Source organism: Pseudorasbora parva, chromosome 3 (genome assembly GCF_024679245.1).
Source record: "Pseudorasbora parva isolate DD20220531a chromosome 3, ASM2467924v1, whole genome shotgun sequence".
NCBI lineage: Eukaryota > Metazoa > Chordata > Actinopteri > Cypriniformes > Gobionidae > Pseudorasbora > Pseudorasbora parva.
In genome coordinates, this window is record NC_090174.1 from 5,148,254 (window position 1) to 5,172,569 (window position 24,316).

The 24,316-nt window shown below is 37.2% G+C and overlaps 1 protein-coding gene across 24 annotated transcripts in view; it reads right to left on the bottom strand.

Moving 5' to 3' along the window:
* ank1a (ankyrin 1, erythrocytic a) overlaps window positions 1–24,316 on the bottom strand; it is a 185,352-nt gene that overhangs the window by 6,609 nt on the left and 154,427 nt on the right. For 14 of the 24 annotated variants that reach the window (XM_067437632.1, XM_067437631.1, XM_067437629.1 and 11 more), the window contains 4 exons: window positions 23,773–24,112; window positions 15,960–16,043; window positions 13,530–13,673; window positions 3,511–3,608 (listed from right to left, as the gene is read on the bottom strand). In XM_067437632.1, coding sequence (XP_067293733.1) covers window positions 3,534–3,608; window positions 13,530–13,673; window positions 15,960–16,043; window positions 23,773–24,112 — 643 coding nt within the window. In that variant the 3' untranslated portion in view covers window positions 3,511–3,533. Of the gene's footprint in view, window positions 1–3,510; window positions 3,609–4,906; window positions 5,062–13,517; window positions 13,674–15,959; window positions 16,044–18,528; window positions 19,159–23,772; window positions 24,113–24,316 lie in introns of those variants that run through there. The other 10 variants (XM_067437646.1, XM_067437628.1, XM_067437627.1 and 7 more) reach the window with 10 other exon arrangements.

Genomic DNA, 24,316 nt, shown 5'->3' on the forward strand with positions numbered 1-24,316 from the left:
TAGGGCCGAGACCCTTTTGGGGGTATGGGCGTGTTTGTTTTGGTGATTTGAAATACCAACAACGGTTACCAGAAAGCACTTACCTCAACTTTAAAGGCAAATCATGCAAGGTGGTTTACCAAGGTTTGCGTTCAACAATTTACAGGTGTTTGCGACATTATTTACTGCCCAAAAAAAGCACGTCTTAAACCAGATGCTAATTTGCACTGCCCTTGGTAGATTGCATTGGTCATTATGGAAATTATGTTTGTTCGCTGTCAGTAGATCATGCACTGAACTTTCTACTCCCATCGTAGTTATGGGATCTTTTATGGATTTGCCCTGTTAAGTAAATACGGCACTAAGTCTTGATTGCTGAAAAAATAAATAAATAAATGAATTACAGTTTAAAATATCTGCCAATGGGGTCAGAAAAATAGATACAAACAGATCTGGTAATTCATTTGTTCAACCGTCTAGACCAGATGACCATAAATGATCTTAAGTTGAATTCAGTTGGGTTTTCCAACTGGATAACTATAAGATTATTCCAACTATACTTAATATACTTAATATAACAAAAACACGGCATGCCTTTCTGAGTCAGGTCTGAGTGACACCAATCACCAGTCGTTTACAACACTTAAAGGAATGTGCAGGATCTTTCAGAATCTATAATAGGATCCCAATAAGAATAAATGTCTCGGTAGAGCAATCAAAGGTACACTATGCAATTTTTTTGTTCAAAAGTAACTAAATTTAAATAATGAGTTGTCACAACGAGCGAGAAAGCAGCTAAAACTCCAACCTTTTTGAATCACTCATGTTAAAAATAACCGAACAGAGGAGAGTCTGCTGGCAAAAAGAGATTGCGACAGAGCTTGTAATAAAACAAGAATCAACATCGGCTTGGCTTTTCGGAGATGGCAAGAACTGAGCGATTTCAGATGTTGTAAAAAGTGACAGAGAGGTTTTTTTTTGTTACTCAACAGGTGAGTAAGGTATTTTATTGAACAGATAAACGCTCTCTAACAGAGTTGACTGTAAAGCATTGTCTATGATGAAGGATCATTTCATTATGGTTGTTGTAGTGCTGTGATAGAATGTATTCTCAAGGAAGTACCACGTCTATTAACGGGTAAAGCTACAGTAACAACTTCAGATCCTTTCCATCTAACTTGGTTATATCTCTTAAGCATAAAGTGAATGTTTATGAGCAGTAGAAAAACCATATTTATCCGCACAGTCACACAGAACCAAAGCACAACCAAAACAATGTTTTTCTGAAAAACACATGCAGAAACCACTAAAGGGCCAAAAATTACATAGTGTACCTTTAAGTAGTTTCAGGAGTAACTGTGCTCCCGCTGTAAGGTGCTTTAGGTGTCCAGTAGCAAGACAGTATTCCCACACCAATAGAATTTTGAAAAACATTCCACAACATACAGCAATAATCAATCATTCTGTCATTTCTACAAATTAGGATTCCAAATTATGATGATGATAGAATCCTGCAAAAATTCCGTTAGGATTTAAAAAAATAAAACAAACATAATCAAGAGTTATTTATAGCTAAAAGGGAGGAAGGGCACACAGCTGCTAACGGGAGACTATTAGTTGGAAACGAACAAGATGTCAGAAGGATTTTGGAGTTAATGCAGTGAGGTGAAATGTGTAAAAGTAGAACATCAAATGGCATAACAGATGGCACACCTTATACAAAATTAGTTTATGTATTTCTATACCTAAATAGTAAGTAAAATCCATTTTATATAATAGACATGCGCACTCAGCTGAGATTCACTGCCATTGTCCAATAAACTATCAGAGACATCGATCTTTTCAAACACACTTACTGGAGATTTCTGGAACAGAACTCCTATGTCCTCTATACTGCTAGATAATTAAGACTGTATGCTTATGTTTTCAAAAGTTTGATTTATCTTAATGCTTTTAAATTCAGACCCCCCAGCACTTCTCTTCATCCCATTATGCGGTGACATTTTACGCTCCGCTTAAAAATAATGCTAAATTATAAATGTGTGATTTATTATAAAATTATTTTAACTACTGGGAGTGATACGATAACAATTTGTGATAATTGACTAATGTATATTATACTGTTAAAAAATGTGGGGTCAGTAAGATTAAAAAAGTGATTAACACTTTTATTCAGAAAGGATGCTTTAAATTAATCAAAAGTAACAGTAAAGACTATTTCAAATAAATGCAATTCTTTTGAACTTTTTATTAAAGGTGCACTATGCAACTTTCCGTCCGCTAGAGATCGCCTATTCAAAACAAAGGCGTAGTTTGATGACGCAAAGTGTGAGCGCAGCATCTTGGGACATGTGGTCTTCACCTCACAGCCGGTGGAAAATAGGACTCGGGCAGAAATCATGTTGATGGATGCGGTTATTAACGTTACTGTAGTGTGAAGCAGAGCAGGAGCGAGTGCTGTGGACCTGAGCACGGCCGCTGGAGCGATTGTTAAATAAATACCCGCCTCGCGAGCATTGGGACTTTTATTATGACGGGACGGGAGCCAGTCGCCGGGCGCCTGCACTGATCCGCTCTTCCGGTTATGATTATGAGGTAATGCAGCTCTGTTTATCATATTAGATACATTTGAGTGTGTTTAAAACGATGTTATGACGTTACTCCGTGCGTTCACTTGTTCACACTGCTAAGAGTAAAGCGCTCCTGCCAAATAAAACCCGAAACTGAGGGTAACGCAGATATGACGCGATTGACAGCCGACTTCCTCAGACGCTATGCTGACACGTCCCGGTCCTTAGTTAAAATAGCAATTTTCTCACAATTTACAAATAGTTGGAAACATTTGGGATATTGTAGGTACTCAACTGAACAAAATATATAACACTGGCCTAGTGGTTTTTGGATATTTTACGGCAAAAATACTACATAGTGCACCTTTAATTAAAGAATCCTGAAAAAAATATTAATACTGTTTTCAACTGATAATAATCAGAAGCAAATCGTCATATCAGACTGATTTCTGAAGGATCATGTGACACTGAAGACTGGAGTAATGATGCTGAAAATACAGCTTTGATCACAGGAATAGTCACATTTTACAATATATTCACAGAAAACGGTTATCTTAAATTGTAATAATATTTCACAACTACTGTTTTACTGTATTTTTGATTAAATAAATGCATCCTTGTTGAGCAGAAGACACATTAAACATTAAGTGTAGTAATTTATATTAAGAGTAGTAATGATAAAAATAGTTATTATAAATATAATGGTACTTGGAAAGGCTCTAACTACATATTTAGGATTAAGAATAATAGTCAAGGAATCAGCCAAGTGAGAAACCCATATTTTTGTCTACTCTGAATACTGTTTGGGAACCAATTGTTGTCCCTAATGGTGTCTATTGGCATAAATGGCACCGTGTCCTGGTAATGACCTATGGCACCACAGTCTAATGGCTCAGAATGATGACTGAATCCCGTTGGTTAGCAGGATTACATTAGCACAAACTGCAGCAATGTCCTGTACCTGCAGGGAGGCGCGAGTCAGACTCACTGCTTTACTCTCCGCAGACTCGCACATTTCACTATCTGAGCACCTGCCCTCTTCACATCCACAACATCCGGCTACGGTGCGGAGCAGGAGAGGAGAGAAGAGGAGCAGCATCCATGGGGAGGACAGAGAAATGGAGGGACGGGAGTGTGAATGAGTAACGGGACAGACGGAGAGGGCAAAGTGAAACAATTAGGTGAGGTGTTAATTGAAAAGAGACGTAAGCAGAACGTGCAATAGCACAAATCAAAGAGATAGCATGGAGAAGAACAGGTGAGGACGGAAGGGGAAAATAAATGGGACAGGATAAAGAGAGAAAAGCAAAAAGCATCAGAACACAGAAGGACGGGCACATTCACAGTCTGGGCAAAGAGAAGTTTAATTAAAGTCGAGCGTATACAGGGGAAACTTTACATAAATCATATTTAAACAAATGATTACGAACATCAAATGAAGTTATCAATGAGGGTTAACTGATGCCCATAAAGAGGAATCACATGGGAACCAGCCTGGTGATGTCATTTCCTCTACAAGAACAACAAGACTAAAAAGTCGCAGGCAGAATATGACATACTAATGTTTTGCTGACCACATACTCCACACACTGCACAGTGCATGCTATTTTAAGATTATATGTGAAACAATATGCAGTATTCAGTTTTTAAGCAGTAATATTTAACACAGGATCTTGTTGGCAGAGGCTTTATTCACACTGACTCCACCCATCACTGATAAAATTGCTAAAGAAATCCCATAATAACAGGATCAGTGTTGTTGAGCGTAAAAATTTCTTATAAATGAGACTGTTACATATTATTGCATATATCTGCATATTCGCATGCATATTACCAGGATATTGGATGTTTATTAGCACTTATAAAACACTTATTAATGCCTTATTCTGCATGATCATATTTCAATCACCCAATACCTAAACAACCACTACCTTACTATTAATAAGCAGTAATAAGGAGTTTATTGAGGCAAACGTAATTAATTAAATATGTGTTTCCCAAACTAAAGCATGACCATGACACCACATTAGGCCTCCAAAATCACCACCAAATCCTGGTTCTGACTGATTCCTCTTTTTGAACGAACAAAAAAAAAGGAAATGACAAAAGTGCCCAAGAGAAAGTACAACGAAACAATGGGGAGAAATTAAACACCAATGATATGATAACCAGTCCAATTCTGACCAGTGTTACTCACATGTATAGTAAGCCATCATAACAAAGTTGAACACGTCTAACATTAAGGACAATTTTAATAAAGTTTCAAAAGTGTATCTACAGGCTTACAAGTTTCTCTCATTCTCCAGAGCATATATTGTCCTCTGACACTTTCCACAACATGTTTACTCTCAGTTTTCTTCCATTCAAAAGCCCTTTTCCTCAACGACCTGGTGAACTCTTGTGACACATTTAATTTCTGCACCTTTAAATGATTCATGGCGCATTCTTGCAGATACATTATAATCTTCAGTCTTATGTGGATCACATGTATAGGCTGCATCTTCTATAAGATCTATAATGTAAGAAAAAGTACGTATATATATGGATTATTTCCTGGTCTACTAAGCCTTCACTGTATTTGAGCATCTAGCACTTTGCATATTCCTCTTCAAACCACATCCTGTCAGTCCTGGTGCAACAAGCCCAGCGGTCACACTTTATATCAAGTGTCTTTAACTACTATGTTTTTACACGAAAAACATATTGTTAGTTGCCACGCATTTATTGTGTTGATGTTGTGTCACAAAACACTTGTGCTGCTTTTGAGTTGAGCTAACATAAATTAGCATGTTGCTAGAATGAATTAACATAGTGTTACCATGTTCAGGGCTCTCAAGTTTTGACCTGAGTTCAGAGTGAGATTTCGGCCGTGGGTTTGGCTGGGTACGGGGGTCTGATATGAAAAATGACAAATTCGTACAAATAAAATAAATATGTATTTAATTAGTGTGTTTGAGAGAGAGAGAGAGAGAGAGAGAGAGAGAGAGAGAGAGAGAGAGAGAGAGAGAGAGAGAGAGAGAGAGAGAGAGAGAGAGAGAGAGAGAGAGAGAGAGAATGGTTAGTGTTGTTTATTGGTGTTGGTAGCAGGTTTTTGAGGCCTTCAGCCCAGGAGTTGGTGGCACTTTAACATGAGCACGGTCACGCTGAAGTGAGCTGTGGTTTACAACAGAGATTATTTTACTCTCAAATAATCTTAGACAAGCTGCCTATGATTATTGTTTGCTATATCAGTATGGTTGTATTTTTTCCTCTCTTTATGACAGCGGAAACAACTCCCACACCAATACACCATCATTTTTTAGCCATACAGATAGGCTAAGTACAAGACATAATTATAAACTGTCTACTTTTATTTGTGTACACACTCAAAATAACAACAAAGACTGTGGATTCAGGGGACGGAGCACCCAACTCCAAACAGTCTTTATTTCAAATATGTATTTTGTTTATTAAAAGCAAAGTTTTTAATTTCAAAAGCATTTCTGAATTCAGTTAAAATAACAAAATGTAAAAAAAAATTTTTTTGCCACCATGCACAATTTAATTAATGGTTGAATAACACCTATGTCTCCTTTCTATTAAAAATAATGGCTAGTGCGGTGATGTGGCATAATTTTTGGAATTGCTTGAACATGTTAAACACATCTATTTATTTCTGTAAGACATTTTAATTTTAATTTTGCAACTAATATAAAGTATTACAATATACAATTTATGTTTAAATTTTATGTTAAAACTAGTGTAGGAAATAGCAAATGTAAATTATATTATTCAATTTGAATTATTATTTTGCTCCAAATGTTGCACACATGGTATGGAAAATGTAAATGTAAATTTTGAAATGCATTGCCATTTTACATATTGCATTGCAAATTGTATATCGCTACACTTCAGCTTCCATAAATAGGGGTGAGCACGAATATATTTGATATGTAATTATTGTTCGAAAAATAAAAATAATATTGAAATTTTACTATATTGCTTCGCTGGCCTAAATGCAGTGACTCCATTATAAATCCCTCTCAATCTCGCAGTTATAACTAAATCCACTGGGTGGTGCTGTGGAGCGTGTTAATAACTCGACTGTATTTGATCACTAATGTCGTCTGCCTCGTGATGTTTGGAATTACTTAAATGAAAATGATCTTACAGAATGGAGTTACTTTTAATAAATTAATTAATGAAAGTGAGTTTAAAAAAAAAATTCACATCCAAAACACCAGTCGAATGAGGACAGCTGTCCATCACCGCATTCACGAGTGCAGAAGAGATGTTCACTGAGTGAGAGCGCAATAACATACGATAGCAAAATGCATTTCACGCAAATCATGATTGCGACAAGGCTTCCTTTAAGTTTTGTTGAGGGATTAAGAAAAGAAAACAAAGTGCTGTCAGAAACTTAACTTGACACCGTTATCTTTGTGTCTCTGCGTCTGTCATCGGGGTTTGTAGTTGCTCATTTGATTCAATGAGCGAGGCCGTGCGTGTGGGTGGAGGGAATATCTATATCTTACCCAGATACAGCAAATCTATTTTATGATTGGCTGTTCGGTCTCTATTTTTATTAGATTAACTGGTGCGTGGCAGGGCCGTCAGAACTCTATGGGGAACTCGCTTGATTGATTCCTCTAATAGCGCGTGTGTTACCCTGGCGATTTCTCTGCGTGAGAAATACAAGGTGTGGCGTGTGAGCGTGTGAACGGGTTGAAATGCGTGTGTCTCACGCCCAATGCGTGAGACTTGAGAGCCCTGCATGTTTTAACACATTGCTAGAATTAATTAACATTGCTAACAGGATTTAGCATGTTGTTAGCATAAAATAACATGTTGCTTGCATGATTTAGCATGTCACATGTTTGAGCATTTTGGTAGCATTATAGCATAACTTAGCAAATTGTATTATTTTGCTAACATGAATTAAGACATTTCTAGCCTGTTTCTAGCATGATGTATTTAGCACATAGCTAGCATACTGTTAGCCTGTTTAGCATTTGGATAACATGATTTAACATTTTGCTAACATGCTGTTAACACGATAAACATGTATCTAAAAGGATTTAACATTTTGCCTGCATGTTATAACACATTGCTAGCACTGCAATTAGTACACTGCTAGCATGAATTAGCATGTTGTTACCATGCTAAACACATTGCTAGAATGAATTAACATCGCTAGCATGTTTTAGTATGTTAACATACATTTGCAAAAAATTTTTTTAGCATTTTGCAAACATGAATTAACACATTACTAGCCTGTTTCTAGCATGATGTATTTAGCACATTACTAAAATGATTTAGCACATTGCTAATATATTTTTAGCCTGATTAGCATTTTGCTTACATGATTTAACATGTTGCTAGCTGGTTAAAATGATAAACATGTTTCTAACATAGGCCTAATTTAACATGTTGCTCGCATGTATTAAGAACTTGCTAGCATGTTCTTAGTTTTAATAAGCATGTTGTTATGTTTTCACACATTGCTAGAATGAATTAACATTGCTAACATGATTTAGCAAAGTTGTTAGCATAATTTAACATGTTGCTTGCATAATTTAACATGTCACTAGCATGTTTTAGTATGATTTAGCTTGTTAGCATTAATTTGCAACTTTTTAGCATTGTTTTAACATTTTGCGGACAAGAATTAAAACATTACTAGCCTGTTTCTAGCATGCTGTATTTAGCACATTGCTAGCATGATTTAGCACATTTCTAGCACATACTGTTAGCCTGATTATCATTTTGCTAACATGATTTAACATGTTGCTTGCATTTTAACACATTGCTAGCATGTTTATAGCATGAATTAACATGTTGTTAGCATGATTAGCCTTTTTTCAGCATGTCCTAGAATAGTCATTAAGCTTTGCTGATAGCTTAAATACCAAGTTTTTTTGTACAATTTTTTTTACCCCCTCATTGAAAGTCTAAGACTTTTTGTAGTTTTTGACCATATTTTTAACGAAATCCGTAAGTCAGATCAGTTAGAAAAGATACAGGACAGCGACTCAGCTCAGTCTGAAGGTCTGAGCCGAGTTTGGTGGTTGCATCTTGAAAGCTCTAGGAGGACACTGCATGAAAAGTGGGATTTTCGTCCCTGTAAACAGCCGGAAATCTCCCTGATTTTCGACAATTAAACGAACCATGACGTATGTGGAGCTCGCGGAGGCACTGGCGTCAGCGCTAATGGCTCTAATTAGCATATGAATAGATACAGAGATAGCGTTTAACATTTTCTAAGAATAATAATAATACGCTTAAAAAGTAGATCAGTACGTTGGCTTTTGCAACCGAATTAGGGATAGGAGATAGAGAACCGGTAGACACGATTAACTGGTAGAGATTTCTATTGCGTTCATGTGACCTTGCCATTCTGTGCTGTTTTAAAAGCTTATCATCTGAATGCTTGATTTTAAACCGCTGAAGCAGCGATAGAGGACAGACACCTGAAATGCGTGCACATAAAAGCTGCTGCTCATCACTGCTCTTTTCACACTGCATGACTATCTGGGAAAGCATTCAAAACATACGCGAGAAGTGACAAGGAAACAACGCGAGAATTGGAATTGTTTTGAAAAATATAGACTGAAGAAAGCTTGTGATCCAAATAGTCTGTACACTGATTTGCAGCGAATAGGAGAAAAAGAAAAAAAGATTATGGAGGAGGAAATGGTTGGGGAGATGGGGGGAGCAAGGATTGTGTTCTGCAAAGACAGTTGGAGGTAAATAAATAATTTTGCAATGTGCTGTTGCTGTCTAATTGTACATATATCTATTCAAATACTGATATTTTGGTTCAGCTCCTCCCTGAATTATTTTTTACTGCGTTCAAATTGCTTATTTAAAATTAGCTAAAGCAACATAATTGCTATACAGTTTGTCTAAACTTAATTTGATTGTGTTCAATCCCCTTAAAGGGATCTCCTGGTGTTGAGACTTGTATGGCTTAATATAACATAAACAATGTCTCTTACCTAAATATGTGGTAGAAAACCCATGAAAGATCTACGTTATTTAAAAAATCGATTTTATATTTTGACCATGGGCGGAGCCATTTTGTTTGCGTTATAGGTTGATGACGTAGATTGGTTGAACTCCTCAATCAGCTGGCTCTACCTGTAGCTATTTTTACCACAACGCAACTCGAAAATTGTTTCAGAGTTAAAACCAATGAATTGCTTTGTAATTATACTTAAAACACACTCAAACATACATGTGCACACAAACTCTCTCTCACAGGCTCACACACACACACACACACACACACACACACACACACACACACACACACACACACACACACACACACACACACACACACACACACACACACACACACACACACACACACACACACACACACACACACACACTATTCCCTGTGTTCATATCATAGATAGACGGTTGATATGCAGTAGATTAAATGTAATGCCTAATGTGACAAGCAGAGGGAACTATCTAGGTAGGACGATGGGATAGGGTAACGTGAGGAAGAGAGGCAGGATGTTTTGGTTATGATGTTGGTTCGTGCATTAAAGTTTGAGCACACGTTCATTAATTTAAAACCTCAATCTTTAAACTTTCATCTTTAAGACACTAATAACATTCCCTACTTTTGTTCACTAATACAACTTGGAGTGAATGAAGATGAGTGCATGAAGTCGGACAGCTGTTGTGTGTAAATTGCGTTGCAACGTGAGACTGAATGAATGCACTCGAACATGTCCACTATGGTTTCGGACACCACTACAAATGGCCGTCCCTTCAGATAATGCCCTATTTCAGGGTATAGGGGTCGATTTCAGATTCAGCCCCTGTCGTGGAGACTGAGCAGCCCAACATCTCGATTGAGACAGCGCAGTCTGTCAGGTGTGTGTGCGCGCCCGCCGATCTGTTTGTGACTTTGTGTAGGTGAGTTTGTGTGCACATGTGTGTTTAAGTGTGTTTTAAGTACAATTACAAAGCAATTCATTGGTTTTGTTTAACTCTGAAACAATTTTCGAGTTGCGTTGTGGTGAAAATAGCTACGGGTAGCGCCAGCTGATCGAGGAGTGCAACCATTCTACGTCATCAATCTAGACCGCAAACAAAATGGCGCCGCCCATGGTCCAAATATAAAACTGATTTTTTAAATAACGTAGATCTTTAATGGGGTTTCTACTACATATTTCAGTAAGATACATCATTTATGTTATATTAAGCCATACAAGTCTCAACACCAGGGGATCCCTTCAAATATACACGACAAAAAATAATTTTCTTACTTAGTATAATAAGACAACTCAGCATTATAAGTCAAAATGCCTGTCTTTGTGAGTTATAAACCTCATAAACACAGTCATATGTGTCTAAAGTGAACGTAAATGATTGAGAAAGAAAACGCATGTGTATTAATATATTAGATCAGTGCATTCGCTCTTAAAGGGACAGCAGCCTAATAAACTTCTATTGTAGTTTTGTTATTTTCTCTGTTCCTATTTTATTACTAACTATTTAATTCTTCACTGAGCTTGAGTTTTGCTTTTTACTTAATAAGTTAGGATAAGATACGTTTTTTATGCGATTTGGAAATTGGAGATTAATATCATATCTGTTACACTATAATAAGGTGACATATTTACACGTTACTACATGCACCTACTATAGTAATAACAGTTAAGTATGTATAATTACAAGTAACCCTAAACCAAACCCTAACCGTAATGCTGTAGTACTGTAAGTCCATACTTTACTAATGTTTACTAATAGTACTTATTTGCGTAAGTGCAATGTAACTACGTCACCTTAAATAAAGGGTTACACTTTATTTGAAGGTGTCTGTGTTATGTAATTTATATTTAAGTACTGAGTACTATAAGGTTATGGTTAAGGTTAGCCTATATTGTTATACTAGTTTGACACGACAGAAGAAAACGGAAAGTGTAAACGACTGTTATAACGAAGTCAACGAGCAGCAATAGTATTGCTTAATCGACTAGTCGAATAGCCTCACACATCCCTAGTAAGACATGTATATACACAATAAGTGCGTTGTATCAAATTAATAATTTAAATCTTAGTACCCAGTAGTTAAAGACACTTAATATAAAGTGTGACCGGCCCTGCTAACTCAAAAGTAAGTATGTATAATTACAAGTAACCCTAAACCAAACCCTAACCGTAACTCTGTAGTAAGTCCATACTTTATTAATGTTACTCAGTCCTTATTTGCGTAAGTGCAATGTAACTACGTCACCTTAAAATAAAGGGTTGCACTTTATTTTAAGGTGTCTGTGTTGCAGTGTAATATATATTTAAGTACTGAGTAATAATAATTAACTAAATGTACTTATATAAGCAAGCTTCATTGCTATATACTAGTTTGACATGACAGAAGAAAACGGAAAATGTAAACGACTATTTTAACGATTTTCCAAGCCAACAAGCAGCAGCAGCAGCATTGCATAATCAACTAGTCAAATAGCCTCTCCTTTAAAGGTGTCTGTGTTACTCTGTAATATATATATTTAAAGGTCCACTGAAATCAAAATGTACGTTTTTTAGCTTTTAGTATGACTGTGTTAGCCTTAAAGTTATAAGCTGGTATGTTTCAAAACTATTACAAAATTTGCATTTAAGAGATATAAGCATTCAAAATTTACAGTCTCACACTTCCGCTAAAACGAATCTCACATTTTGGTGACATCATCGCAGACTTCACTTTCTCGTCAAATCTTCTGTCCAATCAGAATGCACTCTAGAATCTAAAGCCCGCCCCCTACACTGCTGTCGCTGAAATCGGTCAGTTGTTAACACACATGTACTAATTTCTACATGGTGAAAGGCACATAGCATGTGATAGGAAACGATTCAGTGTAAATATGCTTTCATTTGAGGCGAATTAAGACTTTTTTCACGTTAGTTTCACACACCGCAGCCGCGCACACACCCCAACGGCTCTGGTCTAAATTTAGACTAGACACGAGAGCGCAGCGCGGATCATATGAGCGAGTCCGCGCAGACAACAAACATATTGACCCATTTGAATTCTGCACAGAGTGCTGCATTTCAAAGCGATGTGGAGGAGATTATGATGGTAAACAGTGTTAGAGGAAACTGGCTTTACCAAACAGAGAGAGGTCCGCTTTTGCGCTCTAGTCAAACTATATATTAACGTAATGCTATTGGCTGTTTCAAAAAAGGGGAGGAGCTGCTAACAGCTGGAGCCTTTTCAGGGGAAATTACATCAACACATTGAATAAAGCGGCGCGTTTCAAGGCACTTCAGTGGACCTTACAGTACTAAGTAATAATAATGAACTACTTACTAAAGGGTTATGGTTAATGTTAGCCTTTAAGCTTCATTGCTATATACTAGTTTGACATGACAGAAGAAAACTGAATATTTTTACGATTTCCAAGTATTGCATAATCGTCTAGTCGAATAGCCTCACACATACCTAGTATATACACAATAAGTGCATTGTATCAAATTAATAATTTAAATGTCAGTACCTAGTAGTTAAAGACTCTTAATATAAAGTGTGACCGACCCTTCTGCTCCACTTTATATCAGGTGGCCTTAAGGACTATGTACCTACATCAAAAAATAAGTGCAATGTACTTATTGTGTTCAAATTGTATTGCAAAGCACTTTTGCTGATATTGAGGTGGGATAAGGGTAAAGTTAGGGGCAGGTGTGGAGGTGTGTGTAAGTTTAAGGGGAAGGTTAGGTGTAAGGGAAGGGCCAACTGTGTAATTACAAATGTAACTACAGAAATTAATTACAGACGTAATTACAAGCAGGTATTTTTTAAAATGTAAGTACAATAAGAAAACATGTATGTACACAATAAGTGCATTGTATCAAATGATTAATTACAATGTTAGTACATAGTAGTTAAGGCCACCTAATATAAAGTGGGTCCAAATGTTAGTACCCGGTAGTTAAAGACACTTAATATAAAGTGTGACCGGCCCTTCTAACTCAAAAGCCCACCTTGCTGTCCCGGCCCAGGACGGCATAGCTCATGTACTGTTCTCCATCAACGTCTGGCTCACTGATATCCTGCGGCAGCCCTTCTATGATGAGCTCCTGAACCCCTTCCTCCCCTTTTCCTCTCCGGACCACCTTCCTCACAATCTACGCCAGCCACGTGCACGGATGGGTGAGATCAGTGAGAGTCGGTGGATAAGAAGAAGAAATGAAAACAGAGTGAGAGATGAGAAACAATGTAAGAAATGTGCAAAAGAAACGACTTTTAAAGGAAACGTATAAAGTTGCGCTTAAAGTCAGGGTTAAATATTGCAAACCCTCTAGATTTGGATGGTCAACATCTCGGCATGATGGTACGTTTCTTTGTTTATCGCCAATTACATTTTTACTTCATGCTGACTTTAAGAACTGTTCCAAAATGTACTGCCTACACAGACGCCATCCCTCCTGAACCGAAGCCTCACGTGAGGCAGATTTGAAAAACTTCATATCTGGTACAAAAGAGTCGACTAACCTTACAATTAAGGTAAACTGCGAAGAATTTGAAGTGCATGTTGCTAAGCAAACAACACAATACATTTAAAAATATTTAGGCCTAGATGTAAGATTTATTAATTTGAATTGCAAATAAAATTGCTATTCATTTAATTACATGTTTTTTATAAGCTAACAAAGTTAACGGGATGCATATCTGTCAGTCATACATAAATAAAACATGGTAACACTTTATTGTATAGTGTCCTTGTTACATATGTTACATACTTACCATATTAGTAATAACAGTAATTATGCATAATTACATGCATCTAACCCTCAGCCAAACCCCTTATCATACTATACACTCTAAAAAATGCTGGGTTATAAACAACCTAAGTTGGGTTGAATATGGAGAAAAACAGAAATTGGGTTGTTTGAATCCAGTGAATGGACCCATTCAACAACCCAATTTCTGGGTTTGTCCATATTCAACCCAACTTGGGTTGTTTATAACCCAGCACTTTTTAGAGTGTAGTATCTAAATCTATATTAAGTACATGTTGTTAATTCAAATTACGTAGCACTTAAATATATAATTACACTATAACAATGACACCTTAAAATAAAGTGTAACCAGACATATTGCGGAATCCTGTAATGATACTAATAAACTGAACATGTTTTAAATACACATTCACCAGATTTATCTATTTTAATATAAACACGTTAAAATGGTAACCATTAAAAATGTTTCAATCTCAATTAATTAGTTTTCAAATCTAGCCGTATTTTAACCTCGTTCTTAGAGTAAATTTACAGATTTTTGCTCAATTTAAGCAATTTGAATAAATGCATTTTGAAAATATTGTTCTACAAATAAAATTAAATAGATGCAAATATTCATATTAAACTCTGCCATTATATTTTTGAGGCTAGAAATGTGACCTGTTTCTTGTTTCATTTATGTATGACTATAAATGTATAAATTATTTATTATTTATCCCTTTAATAAATTAAATAATCCCTTTATTTAATTTAAATGCATAAATCTTAAATTTAAGCCTACATTGGGTAAATTACCCAATTTAACAGTTTATTAATTTATTTATAAAGTTGAGTATTTAATTAAATATAAGTATATTAACCCTTTTCACGTTTCAACATAGTCACATTTGTTCATGGTGGTGAACAAAAAACAACAAAATATAATATAATATGCAAATATAATTTTTAAGTTACACTTTATTTTAAGGTTGCTTTGTTACACTGTAATTATACATTTATATTAAGTAATATTAAGTACATGTACTTACTGTAGGGTTAGTTGCATGTAATTACATGTAACAATGACACTGTAAAATAAAGTGTCAGCCATTTTTGCATTCTCATACAAAAAAAAGAAGTCCACAATAGAGTTTCTATGTTCCCAAAGAGAAAAAAAACATATAAAGATATAGACTGATCCGAAGAAAGAAAAATGTCAAATTTATTTAAAAAAAAAACCCATTATATTAGAAATACTAGTTTAACAATCTAGTTTTCTGAAATGTAATTTCACACACAAAGTAGTGTTATAAATGCATAGGATTTGTATTTTATTTGTATTTTTCATTCTAGGGTCCACTCCTAGGTAACTTTTAACTTTACACCACCCAGTTCTTTCATTTTTACATTTGTCAGAATGTATTCTGGGATTGTCTTCTCCGAGATGCGTGAGAATTTGGTCTAAATGCGGTCGGCCACATTTTGTCTCATTTGGATGCATTGAAATGCTGTCTATGTGGGCAGCTCATTGGGTTTTGGAACAGAGCAACAAACCCAACCCTGAACACTGAATCATTTCAATTTGCAAAGATAATCAAAATGATTACTGAGATGGATTTGAGATGGATTTTTACATGCCAATGAGAGGTGAATGAATGTGCTGCAGGGATAAAGCAGGATGAGACTGCTGACCTTTTTGGTGACGATGTTGCCATGCTCATCTGTAAATTGCTCCTCGCTCACTTGCTCTCCTGGAAGATCCTCTGCCTCATCACCCTGGGTGAGATATGACAAAAGCAACTTAAAATGGGGCCATGCTCCATTGGGTGCTTCACTCGCTCTTTGAAATGAGGCGCTTGAAATAGTCCTGCGCAATTTTTGTTTTCATTTTTTTTTAAATGGTCAAAATGATTCATAGCTCTGGCCATCCCAATCAGCAGTGCGGACGGACTGAAGAGACTCACCTTCTGCTCTTTCTGATTGGAGAATGATATCAACCTTCTCAATCTTCTTCACCGCTTAATATTTAAAGGGGTGTTTGCGTGCGATTTCACTTTTTAACTTTAGTTAGTGTGTAATGTTGCTGCTTGAGCATAAACAGATATATCTGCAAAGTTACAGCGCTGAAAGTTCAATGCAAACGGAGATATTGTCGTTTAAAGTTACGGCAGTTTATTGCCTACAAAAACGGCCGGTTTGGACTACAACGAGCTTCTTCCTGGGTTGGTGACATCATAAACCCTCGCTAGTCTCCGCAGACTTCTGCCTGTAATGGGAAGGGGTGTGGCATTTCCGAACCACCGGTGCTTGGCATGATAGCCAATAAAAATACAGGAAACTACATTTGGCCATTTACCAATCTAAGACCATTGTGTTTTTCGGAGGGATGGGCTTCATAGAAGCAGGAAGCAAACGGACCAATCAAAGGACAGTGAAGACAGCGGTGTGGAATAAAGGTCAAATATAAGAAAAATACGGTGTTTAAATAAAAAATAAGTATCAAGACATGTTTTACTGCGCCCACAAACACAACCAAGCCTAGAAAAAAACACGGAACCACCTCTTTAAAGGTGCTGTTAACGGGATTATTCAATTCTCTGTTTTTAAAATATTTAACATATTTGATTGCAATCCGGGAGATCTTGAGCTCCTCTTGAAGCACACATTAATATGATATAGAGGCTCAGGAACCATATCGTTATATTTAGTTGTAATTCTGAGTAAAAAATGGCTGTAATTTACATCTAAACCAGAAAAATGAATCATTTTCACTGTTCACACCGGGACGTTTTTTTTTTTTTTTTTTTTTTTTTTTTTGACGCACCGCGTTAAAAACTGGCCGACCAATGAGATCAGCTCTTTTGTTCACGTGCCTGAAGCTGCTGAAGTTACAGTAATGCTGCCTTCCCGTGCTATCGGTATTATTGTAAATACGAGTTTCCTAAATTGCACATGAATGGCCTTTTAAGTCACTCACTTCAATGCAATGAGCTCGTAATTACAACTTTGGAAGCGGGAATTACGAAATTTCCAATAGTACATGAAAGCAATATTAAACATGACTTGGTGGCGCTCAAGCACAAAACGGCTTTGCTGAGCACACATTGATACGATGATGGAGTAGTAGTAAGTAGACAAAGAAGAGGATGAGCTGCTAATCCCTGTAACTCTGACACCGCTGCTTGCCAGTTAGCAAAAAAGTTTGTGAATGGTTTTGGCAAGTACGTAAATACTGTCTCTCTTCTTCATCTGTGTGACATGCGAGTGTCAGAAGCGTAAAGTGGCACAGCACCACCTTGTTTACCGGGAGGGCCATCTACTGAATGTGCACGTTAATTTGGCGCATTGTCAGTGAAAATCGCTTCGGTGTGAACACTCCAAACACGCCGGAAAACATCTCGAAAAACGTGGGCGAAAAACGCTCGCAATATTCGTCCCGGTGTGTACAGGCCTTCACTGCAAAAAAATGCTTTTCTTACTTAGTATTTTTGTCTTGTTTCTAGTCCAAACGTATAAAAAAATTCTTAAAACAAGAAGTATTTACTAGACAAGCAAAATTAAATATCTTGTTTTGGGAAAAAATAACTAAATATTAAGAGAGTTTTTGGGTAAAATAAGCGAAATATTCTACCAATGGGGTAAGCTAAATAATCTTAATTCAAACAGAAAACATATAATTATTTAGTAATTTTTTCCCAAAACACAACAATAATTTTTACTTGTCTAGTAAATGTTTCTTAATGAATTAATTTTTAGATATTTTGACTAGAAACAAGAGAAAAAACATACTAAGTACGAAAAGCATTTTTTGTAGTGAGGGTAAGTTAACACAACAATGATATACTAAAAACAGAAACGTTTTTCCGTCGCATTTTTCTCGTACAGACAACGTTATCAAAATGAGCCCCGTTCACACGGATCCACGAAAATGCCTAAAAACACTGTATTATTCATGCCGGGCCAGTAGTTGGCGATGTCTCTTTTGAATGTAGGAATTCAACATGTGTCATTGACATACAGAGCTCTTTTAATATTCAATCTAACGTACGCCGGATCAGTTCTTTGTGCACTGCACTAGTTCCCACTAGCATTTCATGCTTGTTTGCAGCACTCAAACGAGGTCAAATGAAACCGAAACCAAGCACCCAAGTATCATTGTAATCCCTTAGATTTACAAGCTTGCACATTGCTGAAGCCTCTTTTCTAGGGTAGCGGCTTTAAGGAATATTCCTTAGTAAATTTCCACAACAATCGTGAGTACCTTCAGTATAACTCTGCGGCGCACGACGCGAGTGGTGACGTTTTCCTCTTCGTCAGACACACCTTCATTCTCACCCAACTCACGGTCCAGCTGAGTGTGAATGTAGGCCAGCACCGATCGCACAGAGCTGCTGGCGATATTCAAGACGTTCTGGCAGCTGATGACCATGAAGGCCAAAAGCACGAAGCTGAAAAGCAGCTCAGTCACCAATGCCCACATGGTGTGGCGGTCGCTCTCTCACAGGCTCACAGAAACACAGGCCAACAGCGAGGCGAGCTCCAGAGACGCGGGGAAGGATGTTATATTCCCCTAGTTTCTGTCTTCCACTCTTTTCACGGCTTTCATTTGAAGAAAGCAGGCAGTTCTTAATCCGAGACCATTCCTTCGCCGGTCATTTCCTCGCTCGGTCAGCTGTGTTGGGAATGTGGTTGGCTATAGCTTCCTTTTTTGACTACAGTCTCTCTCTCTCTTTCTCTCAACCTCCCAAAAGCATGTCCCTTCTGTCCAGTGTCCGATTGCACATGTGATCTGTGTGCTTTAAATACCCACAATGTGAAGACAACTTTCTTGTCGTGGCTCTTAGTTTGTGAGGGAACGAACAGCTGCTAACATTTCAACAACAGCATTTTCACACCAGATGCCTCCAGTTTACATGTATTAAAATAAGCAAAAGCTTGCAGACACAATACAAACTTTTGTCAGTTTTTTTCTTTCTTTCCCAAATTAAAATTAAAATGGCTCTCTCAAAGTTACTGTTCAAAAGTTTGGGATCTGTAAGATTTTTTTATCCTGCTCACCAAGGCTGTGTTTATTTAATCAAAAACACAGTAAAACAGTAATATTGTGAACTATTTGTACACTTTAAAATAACAGTTCCCTTTCAGTCGGTCACGTTCGACGTACGTCGGAACTGAACCGACGAATTGGGATCCCTTCTTCAGGGAACGAGGGTTACATACGTAACTGAGACGTTTTCTATCGTAAAATATTTTAAGATGTAATCAGAGTTCACACTCTTTTTCAGCGATCATTTTCCAGGACACTTTACATTTTACTACCGTGGGAATAAAAGACAAGGATCACGCCCTAATATAATATTTTAATCTCTCCATTAATCTTACAAGACTTACAGCTTATAGCCATGACTTAACTATAAAATCATTTTTTAATATGAGCTCTTAATTATACAGAAGTCTCTTCTGCTCACCAAGGCTGCATTTATTTGATCAAAAATACATTAAAAATTGTAATTTTGTGAAATATTATTACTCTTCAAAATAGCTGTTATTTATTGTAATATATTGGAACATGTTTGGTGAATTGAGGGTGATCAGGACACTTTTCCCAAGTCATCTCAATGCCAAAAAGTGTCCTAATCCCCTTGAATTCACTCTAGTTTATTGCAGTGATCAAAGCTGTATTTTCAGCATCATTACTCCAGACTTCAGTGCCACGTGATCCTTCATAGATCAGTCTAATATGATGATTTGATGCTCAGGAAAAATTTCTGATTATTATCAATGTTGAAAAAAAGTTCAAAAGAACAGCATTTGAAATAGAAATATTTTGTAACATTATAAATGTCTTATTTGGCACTTTTGATTGACTTAATAGGTCAGAATATGAATTTCTTTCAAAACCAAATCTTGTAACAGTTTATTTCGGTAGTCCACTTTAAACATTCTACTTACTATAACTTTGCAACTACATGTCAACGACCAGTCATAAGAGTGAGAGTTAGTTCTCATGTAGTTCCAAAGTTACTTATAATTAGTAGTATGTCTAAAGTGGACTATTGTTTTAAAGCTTACAGACTCCAAACTTTTGAACAGTAGTGTAATTTGTAAGCACATTTCTGACAATGCATTTTTTATTTTGTGTGGTAATCAGCAGCGTACAGTTCATATAACATGACTTGACTTAAATAATTCCATATACATCTTTTTCTCCCTTCACAAAAGTTTTTCTTTTTTTCATGTAAAGAATACAAAGTCCTGTAAAACTGTCTTAAACACCATTTACAGAGCTAGTAACAGTAACCTTAACAATAATAGTAACCTTACTGTCCATGCCTTCCATATATAATATTCCTCCCCCTACTCGCCGGTCGCCACTGCAGCAGGATTGGCAGACAAGATCTATATTTAGAAACCAATGGGTTGTGTGTCCATCTACGGGTTGGCTGTATTTACAGTGTGTGTGTGTGTGTGTGTGTGTGTGTGTGTGTGTGTGTGTGTGTGTGTGTGTGTGTGTGTGTGTGTGTGTGTGTGTGTGTGTGTGTGTGTGTGTGTGTGTGTGTGTGTGTGTGTGTGTGTGTGTGTGCCACCACAAGCAAACAAGTGCAAACAATTGCGTATACTTGAGATCCCATCAGCCTAAGGGAAATAAATGCTTTAGTAAGCAAACTTTACTGATATAACTGTTGCTTAAACGAATGCTTACTTTACGTGACTTTGGGCTCAAAGAGTCACTTGTAATATGGTCGGTCACAGAGCGTATTTTGGCCTCCATAGCACAATGCAGTCAGACTGACACTAATCACAGCTGTCCATGTCAAATCGCCCAAATTTGGAAACTTCCCTGGCAAATTTATAATTTTGTTAATATTTTTTCTGAAGAAAGACAAACATAAATATTGATGAAAACCAAAATATTAAATGTCACAGATGTATATTTACTAAATAATCATCTGTTTTGTAGAGGGGGGTCAAAATTGCTGGTATTTTTTTGCCCCAAGTTTGCATGCCTTGTGTAAAAGTATTACCTGCATGCAAAGAGACCCACACTTGGTTTTTGGCCACTGAAAGTGTGCACAATTGATCAATTTACTCATGCAGCCACATTAAGATCCCCATATCTCTGGGATTGAACCATCAGGGACCTTTATAATGAAGATACCAAAAGAAAAGTTTGTTAAAAATCAGAATATTAAGATATCTCTAATATTTCCTGAGTTACAGGCATGCAAACTTGGGGCAAAAAGTACAAGAAGTGTTTTTTTCCCAACTTTTGAATGTCACTGTTGGCATATAATTCAACAAAGATTGAAAACAGTAAACAGATTACAGATAGTAAACAGATTTTACTAATAGATCTACCAATCTCTGTGTAAAAATAATCTCTTTTTAAAGTTATTTTTACCCCACTGTAATTTGACTCCAGATCTCAGATGAAAATGTTAATTTGACCTTCTCTACAAAACAGTGGATTACTCAGTAAAGGTACAATCACCTAAAGGATTATTAGGAACACCATACTAATACTGTGTTTGACCCCCATTCGCCTTAAGAACTGCCTTAATTCTACGTGGCATTGATTTAACAAGGTGCTGAAAGCATTCTTTAGAAATGTTGGCCCATATTGATAGGATAGTATCTTGCAGTTGATGGAGATTTGTGGGATGCACATCCAGGGCACGAAGCTCCCGTTCCTCCACATCCCAAAGATGCTCTATTGGGTTGAGATCTGGTGACTGTGGAGGCCATTTTAGTACAGTGAACTCATTGTTATGTTCAAGAAACCAATTTGAAATGATTTGAGCTTTGTGACATGGTGCATTATCCTGCTGGAAGTAGCCATCAGAGGATGGGGACATGCTGGTCATAAAGGGATGGACATGGTCAGAAACAATGCTCAGGTAGGCTGTGGCATTATTGGCAAATAGTGCCAATTGGCACTAAGGGGCCTAAAGTGTGCCAATAAACATCCCCCACACCATTACACCACCACCACTAGCCTGCACAGTGGTAACAAGGCATGATGGATCCATGCTCTCATTCTGTTTACGCCAAATTCTGACTCTACCATCTGAATGTCTCAACAGAAATCAAGACTCATCAGACCAGGCAACATTTTTTCAGTCTTCAACTGTCCAATTTTGGTGAGCTTGTGCAAATTGTAGCCTCTTTTTCCTATTTGTAGTGGAGATGAGTGGTGCCCGGTGGGGTCTTCTGCTGTTGTAGCCCATCCGCCTCAAGATTGTGTGTGTTGTGGCTTTACAAATTCTTTGCTGCATACCTCGGTTGTAACAAGTGGTTACTTCAGTCAAAGTTGCTCTTCTATCAGCTTGAATCAGTCGGCCCATTCTCCTCTGACCTCTAGCATCAACAAGGCATTTTCACCCACAGGACTGCCAGATTCTGGACGTTTTCCCCTTTTCACACCATTCTTTGTAAACTCTAGCAATGGCGGTGCATGAAAAAGCCAGTAACTGAGCAGATTGTGAAATACTCAGACCGGCCCATCTGGCACCAACAACTATGCCACGCTCAAAATTGCTTAAATCACCTTTCTTTCCCATTCTGATGTTCAGTTGAGGGGTTCAGGAGATTGTCTTGTCTTGTGATTGGTTGATTAGATAATTGCATTAATGAGAAATTGAACAGGTGTTCCTAATAATCCTTTAGGTGAGTGTACATCTATGACATTTAAAAATGTGTCTCTCTTCTTCATTTATGTGTTTCTTTCACCAGAAAAACAATGAATCAAAATTCAATTTTTTAGCTAGTGACCTCTGGTTGAGTTGACACGTAATGACCCAGCAACCATATTCGTTCCAACAGTTCGTTTTACCATTTTCTCACACACATTATTTCCCCCAGTTCCTCCCTGTCCAATGATGCATAAATGTTCACTGTTATTCCAATCTAGTCACATTAAAACGACTGATATAGAGCACATAGTTGCAATCTAAATTCAGAGTATAACAACTACATACAAAGAAAGTAATTCCTCTACAGTACGCTCCTGATGCAATCATTTAGTTCAATTAAACCAAATCACACAAACCAAGACCTTTGTCAAAAACTACAAAAGTGTGAAACAGTATGATTCAAAGCAATCCAAATGTTGGTTAGCATAGAAGGCAATGTTACTAAAGCTTACTTTTAGGTTTGAAAATGCTTTTAAGCAGAATTTTGATCACATTATAGCCTTGACGAGTTGTCTTTTTGTGGATGCCACAGAAATGAATGAGAACTACTGTAAACCAAATCCTACCAGAGACAATCAATCCAAAATGCATTTAAGTAATAAAAAAAAGGGCAAAAAGTAAAAGGGCAAACATGCTGCATGCCCTTTTTTATTCTCTTAAATCCTTTTAAGAGAATGGTTTGTTTGGTCCCGCAATGTTTACAGCCTTGCAATGAAGTCAACCATTAGCAGGTCAAAGCAAAAACAGACAGCAGGTGCTTGATATGTGACAACACAAAATAAATCACATCTTTAGATCAAAAGTTCTCTTACCTGTCCCCTTAGACGCATGTCGTCCCAACCCCGAATGTTAGCTGTTCTGTGCGGGAAGCCCAGTCCTTTCTCAAAAGGTTGAGTCCCCTGATAATGCCCGTGGATGATCTCAGAATGCCCCATGTCCCGCACCGGCTCAATCAGGGCTTCCTGGGCCAGGCAAGGCGGCTTAGAATCACAGTCCACTGCGGCTCGCACCGAGGACATCATAGACTCTATTGCCTGTCTAGGAAGGGAGCATTGTAGAGACCCCACTCTGTTCTGAGTCGGTTCTGGGGCTGAATGCCAACCGGGAGCCCCCTGATCCGGCAGGTAAGACAGGAAGGACCCACCACATAACCTGAAAAATGACACAGAACATTAGAAGAGGTAATGACAATGCAGTCAGCAGTACTCACTATGAGTAGAAGTAGCTTTATCACAGACAGTTCTAGGGGCCTGTCCCAATACCCACACTTTGCATATTTGTGCTTGGTAAAATACATGATATATTTCCTGCATTTGGAAAAAAACTTCAAGCAGGCATAAATAACTTTTTATTACC